This window comes from Plectropomus leopardus, chromosome 5 (genome assembly GCF_008729295.1).
Source record: "Plectropomus leopardus isolate mb chromosome 5, YSFRI_Pleo_2.0, whole genome shotgun sequence".
NCBI lineage: Eukaryota > Metazoa > Chordata > Actinopteri > Perciformes > Serranidae > Plectropomus > Plectropomus leopardus.
This window is the reverse complement of record NC_056467.1, coordinates 19418309-19429840: the sequence shown is the minus strand read 5'-3', so window position 1 is coordinate 19429840 and position 11532 is coordinate 19418309. Positions and strand designations below refer to the sequence as shown.

General features: G+C 37.4%; 1 protein-coding gene across 1 annotated transcript; it reads left to right on the top strand.

Moving 5' to 3' along the window:
- The first annotated feature begins 2363 nt into the window (after nt 1-2363).
- On the top strand, nt 2364-8586 carry tbcb (tubulin folding cofactor B). The gene is made up of 7 exons (XM_042487227.1): nt 2364-2701; nt 3517-3659; nt 3866-4009; nt 4568-4661; nt 5553-5744; nt 7591-7663; nt 7777-8586. Exons 2-7 carry the CDS (start codon nt 3540-3542, stop codon nt 7889-7891), a joined length of 738 nt encoding a protein of 245 aa, XP_042343161.1. The 5' UTR covers nt 2364-2701; nt 3517-3539; the 3' UTR covers nt 7892-8586.
- Nucleotides 8587-11532: the final 2946 nt, after the last annotated feature.

Below are 11532 nucleotides of genomic sequence, written 5' to 3'. Positions count from 1 at the left end.
ACACACACACACACAGTTTGTGGTTGTTATGTGCCTTTTGTTGTTCTTTTTTCCATGTAATTTTGTTTTGTGGTATTTTGAGGTTACTTTTGTACTTTTGTGTCTTGTGGTTGTTTTGTGACTGATTTCATTAGTGTATTTTTGGTTGGCAGGATGGCCCCTGTTAGGTTTGTTATACCCTGTTATTCATGCATAAGCAACTGTGTAAGAAGCATTTTAATGCTGTAGTGAGTGGATGTGAAGATAATAATAATAATAAGAATAATAATAATAATAATAATAAAAATAAGTGAAACATACAACTGGGACTGTCACAGTCCAGAGCTGGAGCCAGTCGAGATTAACTTGTGTTGCAGTTGTGTATTTTTTCATTCATCATTTTATTTATTATTATTTTATTTATTTATTTATTTATATTTTAGGGGCGCAGTGGACAGATATATCCTTTACAATCAAGAATTCTACTTGCTATGGCACTTTTTTATGATAAATATCTAGACTCCTCTAAAATACACACCACAGTTCAGAAAATGTGTTTTGAGGGCTCCTTTTCAACCAGTAGCATGTATAGGAGGTTTATGTGTCAGAGTGCAAATTCAGACCTTAAGTGTTGTCCAAATTTCATATCATGCATTAGTGCAAACCTGAGAATTTTCAGGATGTTTACATACAGATTCTTTATAATGAATAACGCCTTTATAAGACAGTGTCTCTGTGTTTGTTAAGGTGAGACTTGTTGTCATCCCAGCTTTCCAACAGGATCCTGTGGTTTGGTGTGCCTGAGGTGGTTTCCTAATGCAAATACTGTCAGTACAAATATTCAATTCAGTTTACAACAACACAGCAGGTACAATTTATATTTGTGACATTCTTAGTGTTTGCAACAGATGTGCATAAGGCTTATTAAAGGGAGAGAGCATGCTAGATGATCCAATTGAATTGAATTGAACTGCATTGAATCTATTTATTTGATAGGGATGATGCGGTTAAACATAGTTTGCAGTGCCAATTGCATTAACTCTATGCATTATATGAAACCAAAACTAATTCATTTCAGTCCAGAAAATGAATGATTTACTTAGATGTATGCTCTGTTATAATAACTAAAAATAGAAAGGAATTATATTTGTATGTACAGGCTTTAACTTGAATCTCAGACATTGATAAGAAACTGTGTCAGACACATAATTCTGCATGTTCTTTGTGATATATGTGCAAACATGCGAGCATTGCATGCAGATGAGGTGTAAATGAATGATGCTGGGCAGATTTGCAGATTTCCATCAACATCCGTAGGAATGTAAATCTTTGGCTGTTGGAGTGTGGGCTTGTCTCAGCCCCCCTCTGCTCCTCCCGGCCTGGTGTTTGGTTGTCTTTGATCTCCTCTTTTCTGCCCATACATGCTCAGGTCTGTTATCTGTGCTCGATGAATACTTTGGCTAACTGTAATTCATGTGAGTCCATTGTTAAAGAAAAGTCTAGTTTTTCTTCAGGGAATGTTTCATATCTTTTCTATTCAACTATAGCAGGGCAAAAGACATTTTTGGGGAATTTACAAATGAGCTCAAACAGACCGTCTTTCACAAAAAAATCTCAGCAATATGATATCCAAACCTCAACACACCATATACTTTATCACATAGTTTTGCATCTTTTGTTGCTGTTTTGACACTCTGTAGTCATTATGCATCTTTCTGTGGTTTTGTGACTTAATGCTATGAAGATTACAAATTGGAGAGATGATTTTATTTTGTTTATTTTAATTGTAGTTGTCACTTTGAAATCATCTTGTGTTTCTTTGAGGTACTTTTGTGTGTTTTTTGGTAGTTTTTGCCTCTCCTTTGTCATTTTGTGTTTTTGTAGTCTTTTGTAGTGATTCTTTGAAAACTTTTTTTCGTCATCTTGTAAGAATTTTGTGTCTCTTTGAGGCTGAAGCCAAAATTAAAATCAACTCAAGCATGGCTTGCTTTGCTGGTATTTACTGAGCCTGAGATCAAACTGCTCATCAGGTCAAACATGTACAAATATGCAGTAGAGGACTATGTTTTCTTATTATACAGTCGTTAGCTTCAAAATGATGAAATGAAATGATTGCCATTTATAAAATAATCGTCCTTAAAACAAACAAACTTCCGTCTTTGTTTACCACGGTGGTTTAAACAAGAGGACAGCGCCGCCGTGTGGGTGTTTAAAACGGCGGACTCACTTCTGCCTGACGATTGGCCCTCCATCGTGTCAATCTTCCTGTAAGTAGGCGGTACCGCAGCCCATTTTGTTTCGTAGTGTAACGTTATTGGTCAAATTCATTTGCTCCTTGATGTGATTGGTGTTCAAGCGTTCCAGAGGTGGGTGTAGCAGGAGTCGATGTGGTGGTGTTGTAACGGTCGCAGCGTTAACACAACAAAAGACTTGTATAAATAAAAAACAGATAACTTTTGAGGATTTTTTTCCTGTTGAATACTCAGGTAGATCGACAAAACACCTTGCGATAAAAAAAAAACAAACAAGCGCGCGAGTGTGACGTAACGGGGTGTGTTGTCTGGGTGATCACGTGATTTTTGGCGTGGTAAAGCGAGGCTAACCACTTCACAGAAGAAGCATAGAAGAAGAGGCTAAAACAGCTTGCTGCGACACTTGCGTTGTAAAACGTGGACACTGTGTTTAAAAATCTACTTCTACCTTTTAGAAAAGACGCGAATTTGTAAGTATTTCAACCTCGCTGTCTAGCCGAGAGTGTTTATTGTATCCAGCGTGACTCTGCTGTTGCTAGCTACCCAAACAGCTAACGTCAACGCAGTCCGGCTAGCTTATCTGAGCCAGCTAGCTAAAATGTGTACATGTGAAATTGCACCTTATCATAGTGGATAAAGTGTGTAAGTTAAATCTACCAAGTTAAACATGACCATTATTGTTTCACTTGAACGGGTCTTGTAACAGAACAGTGGATGAGAAAATCATCACTGATAAATAGTTAACACCAGTTAGTGTTTATAGCTGCAGCACCAAACATCCACTGTGTCTTACTGTAATATTTTGATGGTGTGTGTACATACAGTTTTTTTGTTTGTATTTTATTACATGTAAATATCATTTTTAATATGAAAACAAACAAGCTATGTTGTTTGCCAAATGCAGTTACCTCTTAAAGCAACCTGCTACTTTGAAAATTACATCTTTATTCTAGCACCCTTTGCATTTTGCACTATTGTATTACTGTCTACAATTTGAATTCTGTTGTTACGCACGCCTATGTTTATATGTATGTATGTATGTGTGTACATAGAAGTCAAATGTTCATGTTTACCTTGTTCATCTTCGTTGTTGCCCTTGTTTTTAGCTGTTTAGTGCATTTTCAGTACATTTAGAATAGGGCTGTGCGATATGGAGAAAATTTGAACATCATAGTATCTTTTATACCCAATTACCCATTTACAATGTTTGTGTGCATCTGTGAGATCTTGTATCAGTTTCACTCCTATTGGTTAATTCATGACATTATTTTTCCATTGTTTGCAGCTTTTGACCATTCAACCGGCATCATGGATGGTGGAGTGACAGTAGTTTCCAATCCCGTTGTGAGTGTGCGGCTAACAAGAACCATCTCCTCCTTTGAGGTGCCGCTCAGGTTCAATAGAGGGATTAGTATTGCCGAACTAAAGGTGAGACTCAATTTATCACACATTATGCACCTTGAGAGGATGCACACATTTCCTCTACTATTGGCTTTTTCTAGACCTAACCTGCATAATACATTTTATATTGATATTACTGATTAATTTATCATTCTTCGAGTTATGAGAGACAAAACCAATACCCCAAAAATGATTTGTTATCACATGTGTTGTTTTGTTTGTATTGTCATTAGAGAAAATTGGAGATGGTTGTGGGCACATCTCCCTCCAGCATGGACCTTGAGTTGTTCAGTGTCTCTGACAAGTTCCTGCAGAAAATGGATGACAACGACGCTTTGCTGGGTTCCTATCCTGTGGATGATAACTGCAGAATACATGTATGTCGCTGCTTGGTTTGGATGCTCTTTTAGTTTAGTCGACAAACCACTCTCATATTATAGTAAAATACTGGTGGCAAGCAACACCTTTCCAGATCAGTCTTTGGTCCTTAATTCAATTCTGTCTTCCTGCAGGCAAAGACTTCCTTCAGATAAGATAGCATGCATTCTTAGCAGAATAAATTGTGTGTAATTAAACGTTTCCCAAAGACATACACCTTGAAAAATTTTCACTGTCCGAAGTTTGCAGTAAAAAACTTGTACACTGGGTTTAAAATGAGAAGCATGCTTTGTACTGCAGGTGGTGTTTAAATAAATAATTATCCTTTTCACCAAGGTGTACTAATGAGCACATAAGTTCACCGGCGTTTTTAACACAATTGCAGCTCATAACTCCACTACGATTCTACGATAATGTAATGTTGAAAAAAAGAAGACAATAAAACTGTCATCACTTTACTTTTACCTTATTACTGTCATAACCTTGCTTGTTTTAAGCTCAAACTATCTGCAGATATTGGCTTTTTTTAAGTGTCCGTGTCTCATCCTGAATCACAGGTTACAGACAGAAGTGGTCAGATGAACGAGTTCGATGATGTTTCCAAAGTGGAGAAGTTTGAACTCTCAGATGAAGCTTATGAGAAGAGATCAGGTATAGTGTGACACACTTAAGCTTCTCTCCAATTTATAATCTTCATAGCATTAACGGCTATGATCTGGTACTAAAGAAATATGATATATTTCCCCAACATCCTGCAGCTGAGGAGAACATTGCAGCTACACAATACTACATGCAATACTTAAGCTGAACTGATTAGTTTATAATTAAGCCAATACGATGAAAATAAACTATTGACTATCAATTGCTGGATACAGACAATGATTGGTAAAACAGTCAGCAATGAAACTCAATTGTTAGTTGCAGTGTTAGACAAAAATATCACAATAACTCCATCACACAAGGCCTAAAAAAAGTTTTGTTCGTTTGCAAACAGCTCGCACCTTAAACACAGCCTGTTCAAGGTGGGAATATTCTGCCACCCTGATGTTCTGTATAAAAATGTATGATTGCATCTTTAAACCAGCAGCGGAGGTGGCGACAGTGCCTAGTCAACCTCTTTATAGAAGGAACAGCCGGAGGGATTGGTGTGACATTTTGGTAAATGATTGTTGTTGCCAAGTCATGCCACTGTTATTGTTAAGTGCAGCTAACACTAATGTTATGTCACACTAGAGGCTGGTGCTGTTGTATTTCACGTAATGGCCCTTGCGCCTTTTTTGCTTCTGTGATGCCGGCATTCTGTCAAAAATCACACACTGGAGTGACATAATGCCGCCGTTGTTTGATTCTGTGTAAAAATACAAAAGCAACATAATGCAGGTGCTTCATAATGGCCCTTTAGTGCAATCTCTGGGTTGAAAGGGCTAATGACAAGAGTTGTACAGGAGTCATCAAGTCTTATCACATAGAAGATGTTCTGCAGCATTCACAGGCTGTTTTGAGGTATTCTGTGTTGAGCACCATCCAATTTCTTTTCTTCAGAATCAGCGAGGTCATTCATGAAGAAACATCGTGTTGGTCATTTCAATGAGGAAGAAATGGCCAAGAAGAAAGCTGAGAGTGCCGCGCGGGAGGAGGAACAGAAGGCCGCTGCTGCTGCCATATCTGTTGGCAGCAGATGCAAGGTGCAGGTCACTGGGCAACCCACGAAGCTTGGCACAGTCATGTATGTTGGTAAGTGTGGGTAAAGCTTAGGCGGTTTATTATACTTTAAGACACAGTTTTAAATCCTGTACGACTGGGGATTTTCTCTCTGACAGTGCAGCCTTTGGTGTCATTTATCGTAAGCCATCGCAAAATGTATACAAGTAACGTAGGAGGAATTGTTATCCTTCTTATACAACGCTCTGCTAGTTTCAGGACATTAAAAGTAACTGCTAGATTGGCTGCTGAGGAGAAAATCCTTCACATTTCATCTGATGCAAATAAGAGCATCCTTGAAGTTTAACTATCGGACCAACACAATGTCTCTGTCCAAAATGTGTACACACTGCAAGTAATTCATCTTGCCAGTTAGTTCACATATTGAGTGTCTGATTAAAAATCTTCAAGTTTTTTTTTGTTACTAGCTCTTTTAACCGATAGGATGGGATGTAAACCCCAAATTTATGGCTGTTGAATTCTGATCTTACAGCATGCACAACAATGGGGAAAACATGTCCTCTGACTTATAAAGATGAATAAGCTAATTATTTTTTATTTAAAATGTGTTTTTATTCTGTCATTGTTAATATTAGGGATATTGACCTACCATCACAATAATGTCCTGTTTACACCCGGTATGAACATTCATTAGGGATGATTGGATCATAAGAGCAGAGCGCTAAGTAGACAGTGTCTTGAGATCCGATTGCTCAGTGTCCTCCTGGGCCTCTTTAAATGACTTTTCAGCTGGCGTTCTTGCTTATCTGATGCCCCACTGCATAAGAAAACTTTTTTTGCCGCACTGAACTGAAGTGCTGTCTTTGGAGCCACTCCCCTCTCAGCAAACTGTCAGTAGTTCATCGTCTGCCTGATAAGCACAAGCTAACACAGCAAACGGTACCAACAAACTCACACCAACAATGAAACAGCTCCACTCTGTCTGTCAGATCGAAGTGCTGAGAGCAGCACGACAATTAATTAAGATTTTACTCATTTTATGTGCCTGTAGCATGCCAAACCTCCCACCTGTTAAAAACAACAACTCATCTTTGCAAATAGAAATGATTCATGTCTTTATTGGCACACAGAGCAAGGAAGTGAGATCTGATCACAAGTGGGCACTCAAGACCTATGTGGGAAGGTATTCTAATACCAGGTGTGAGCAGACAGGCAAAGAGCCGTCCATTTATGATCAGATCACCAAAAGGCACACGTCAGTACCAGGTGAAAACAGGCTCTAAAGCCTCCTGCAGACTGTGAGATTTTTGCAATCTTGTAAGTTTAGTGCAAGCCACACTGTGCGACATGGATCAGAATAAACTTGGGTACGACATCAACTTTGATGTGTGCACAGTGCGATGATATCACCCACTGAATCGCAGGCTATGACCTACATCCATCGACGTCAGCACGCATGAACAGGGGGTCGTCGGCCTGCGTCGTTCATATACAACGCTGTAGTTGTAGAGAAAAATGTAAACAAACAATCCAGCCTTTTCTGTAGCAGCATTTATGTGTGAGGAGGAGAAGGGGATTGTGGACATAGTCATGGCTGGGGGAAAAAGGCCAACTTGGCACGCCAGTTTTGCAACAAGAGCTGGAAGTAAGTATTAGCAAATAGTTAGTTAGTTAATATTTAGCAGTATCGCGCTGCTCAATGCTTCATTTCATGCTCATTTCTGTTGGTTGGTGAGTAGACGTAACAGCAGTCATACTGTGAGATTCTCATCCCACATATCTGACACTGTCAGATATTTATCCCAGGCTGTCTTTGATCGCACGACTGTGACAATGGCCGTCCTTGCACTTCTCTCACTGTGTGACGTAGGACCGGACTTAAGAGAAGGAGTACCTGATGTTAAAACATTCATTGCAGGTACAACAGATTTCAAGCCAGGCCATTGGGTTGGTGTGAAGTACGATGAGCCCCTGGGAAAGCACAATGGAACGTAAGAGCACCATCTCTTTAAAAATATATATAATTATCTCTATGCACAATGTTGATCATGTTGGTCTTGATTTTGCCTTTGACTCTGTGTTTTAATTAATTGTTTTCCAACAGTGTTGACGGAAAGCAATACTTTGAATGTGAAAACAAATATGGTGGATTTGTGAAGCCCCTGAGTGTGACTGTGGGAGACTTTCCTGAAGAGGACTACGGTTTAGATGAGATGTAGGACTGTTTTGTGACAAAGGGGGCTTTTGCCCTGAAATTGGAAAGTCAACCTCAAGCTGTCATCAACCTATCAACCAGAGATAATGGAAAAATTGATATTGTAACAAATGCTTTTTTTTTTGGTTTTGTTTGTGCTTCTCTGGAGGGCATGATCCAAAGAGTGACGCCTTAAGATGTTTTAGGTTCCAGTTCTCTCTCACTAACACAGAGACAGCCTGTTTGGGGTGAATGTCATGATGTACATCTCTTGGTGTGCTGGATATGATGGTAATAGTACAAGATAATGACACCAACAAGGTTTGATAAAGGAGGTTTTCTTGCATGTAAGGCAGCATAAAGAAGGTTTGATGTTTGGTCTTTCACTTCATGCACATCTGTTCAATTCACTTGCTTTAATAATACTTGTTGCTTCCAAGTGTTCTCAACATGGGAGTCTTCTGTGTAATCTAAAAGTCTGTATTGACAGTTTAGATCAATTCATTTCTCCTCATTTTGTTTGTATCAGCTTGTACAAAGACGATTGTATATAACTGTTTATAGTTAACTGTAACTGTAACTCTTTGAAAAATTCGAACACTGTAAATTGCTGAGAGTGATCCGAGGAAAAATCCCCCCTAGAATACTTTGATACTGAGTTACAAAGTGGCTCTATACGTTCTGCTCCGCATTAACATTGATTAAAATCATTCCACCATTTGTCACTCACTGATTGTAAGACAAGAAATTCACAGGTAAAGAGGAAAGAAGAGTAAATCTCTGCCAACAGAGTCCATAGTGCCACAAAGGTGGTTTGAGCTACATAGTTGTTCAATGTCTGGAATAAGAGTGTGAAAGAATGCAAGGGTAGATATTTCCTCCCTAAACAACTTCAAATTCCTTACATTTCATTTTGTTTGTAATATGTTAAGCCCCATTTCTAGGTTTCGAAGTGGATACGTAATTCCCTTTTTTTTTTTCCTGTAACTGAATTCCCTCTGTTAAAAAATGTAGTTGTCTATGTGTCCTGCTTATATTGAACTGCTGAAATTAAGAAGAAAAAAGGTATTTGTTAGAGGTGTGGACTTGAGTCACATGACGTGGACTCAACTCAGACTCAAGTCACAAATTTGATGACTTTTAACTCGACAAGATTAAAAAAAAAAAAAAAAAACACTTGTAACTGACCATGTATGTAAACACTGATGATTTGTGACTTCACTTGGACTCTTGACATGAAAAAACCTGATACTGTTCACCAAGACCAAAAATGTAAAAGTTTGTTGTTTAAAAAGTGTGCTCCGAGCATCCTCTCAAGTTGCAGCAGATAACCATGAAAAGCTATCACATTAACTGTTACGTTACTGGGCGACAGGTGAAAAAAAGTAAAGACCAATTGTGATTAAAATAGCATTAGATTGTGGTGAAGAGCACATTATTGTTTATGACTCAAAACTTTAAAGTTAAGGAATTGGAACTTGACTCGGGACTTAAATGCAAAGACTCTGAGACTTGCAAAACAATGACTTAGTCCCACCTCTGATGTTTTTCCAATTTAATTCTGATCAATCAAATCAAATGTACGTACTTAATTTGAACTGAGCCCACCTGTATAAAAATGGCGAACAAAATCCAAGAATAAATTCAACAGTTATGAAGTGTGTATGTTGAAAAACGACCAGTAAAGATTTGTTGCTCAGATATCTTATAAAATTGTTGTTTAAAAAAAATCAGAAGTCCTTAGATGTCTCTCAGAGATTCCAGTTGGAACTGTGAAGTTGTTATTAAATTGTATTTACAATATATTTAAGTCAAACTTATTAGGGTTTTTTAAAAAATGTATTCTTGTATTTCCATATAAGCATTGGACACATTGAATTTCATGCAGTACAATCTTTATTAGCACTTTTTATTCATATCCTTCATTCATCCCACCGACTGACAATTTTTTGTTGAGGTGGGTGGCTTAAGTAATAGTCATTTAGTGGAGATGTTAAATTCTAAAACATACTTGGGTTATGTTCTGTTTTTCATCTGTTGTGCTATTATAATGTTCCATTAGATGTGCTGATTAGAAACCATCGATACCAGGTTCACCATCAGTGTAATAACTCAAAACATATGGAAAAGTAAGCGCTACAAACATCTGGTCTGCAGGTAAATGCTTCTCTTCAGTATAATCACCACAACACTCAGCTTTTGAAAATGAATGTTTGGCTAATGCTTATTTATGCTTTATGTTGTTGGTCCAATACTGTTAACATGTTTATATCCTCTAAAGTTTACAGAACAAATGGCTTATTTTCAATGAAGTGTAATTACCACACATGCAAAAATGTAGTGTTGTTCTCTTTTCCTTTTTGAAAAACTGTTCATCTCTAAGGTGCTGGTGTTACTATGTGCCAAAGGGTAATGCATAATAATAAAAAAAAAATGATTTACCAATAAAGGAGCTTATCAGATTTAGTTGATCTGTCTAAACGTGTAATGTGACATAAACTATTTTACTCTCTGCATGAAACTACCTTCATGACACATTACTATATTAATAAAACAGTCTTGTGACAAAAATGAACATAATTCTGCAAATATTTAGTGCAAGCATGCAAAAACATCTTTGATAAAAAAAAAAAAAAAAACTTACATTGCTACTGCATACTGCCTGGACACACTGAATTCAACACAACAGGGAGAGGTCACAATAATGAATATTTACAGTATGCAGAGTATTCACAGTACAGGAGTATTATCAGCTAAGCATATTTCAAATTAAAATAAAAAATTAAAGTACTTGAAAAATGGACATTTTCTGGGTGTTATCGTGTTGGACTAATATTTCTGATGAACTAACATACAGGCGGCATTAATGTTGTTGAGGTCTTAAGTGGGTATGAGACAATAGGCCCCTGAACACAGATATCTAAAGTGCCGCACCACCTCCTCTACATAGAAAGATGCATTGACTGTGGTTGTTTTTCCTCTCATTTTAATGTTTTGTGTCTCTTTCTAGTAGTTATGCATCTTTTCGATGATTTTGTGTCTCTTTGTAGTCATTTTTTGTGATTATTTGATTTAATTTTGTGTTATTTTTGTTTCTTCATAGTTGTTTTGTGTCTCATTGAGGTTATTTTGTGCCTTTGTAATATTTTACCTGTAGTATTTTTTAGTCCCTTTTTGGGACATTTTGTGTCTTTTGTTGGTCATTATTTGTCTCTTTGTTGTTATTTTTTGTCTCTTTTAAGTCTTTTTGAATCTCTTTGTGGTCTCATTGAGTCTATCCCTAGTCGGTAAGTGTTAATTTGAGCGAAACTTTGCAAGTAAAGGCCAGGGGTTCCCCTGACACTTGCCAGTTCAGTAATCCAGCCATGCTGCAGGTAAAAGTCCTCCATTCATGAAATTTAAAACAACAAAAACATTCACAAGTCAACAAAATGTAATTAAAGAACTACTTTTGTACTTTTATTATTTTGCATGTCTTTGTAGTAATTTTTTGTCTCTTTGTGGTTGTTTAGCCCATTTTTGTAGTAATTTTGTGCCTCTTTTGCTGTTCCTTTTCAGTTCAGACTTCTCTACTTACTTTGAAATGAACTTTACAGATGAAGGCCAGAGATCCCTCAAACACTTGACAGTTCAGTAATCCATCCATGCGTCAGGTAAGTGAACTGC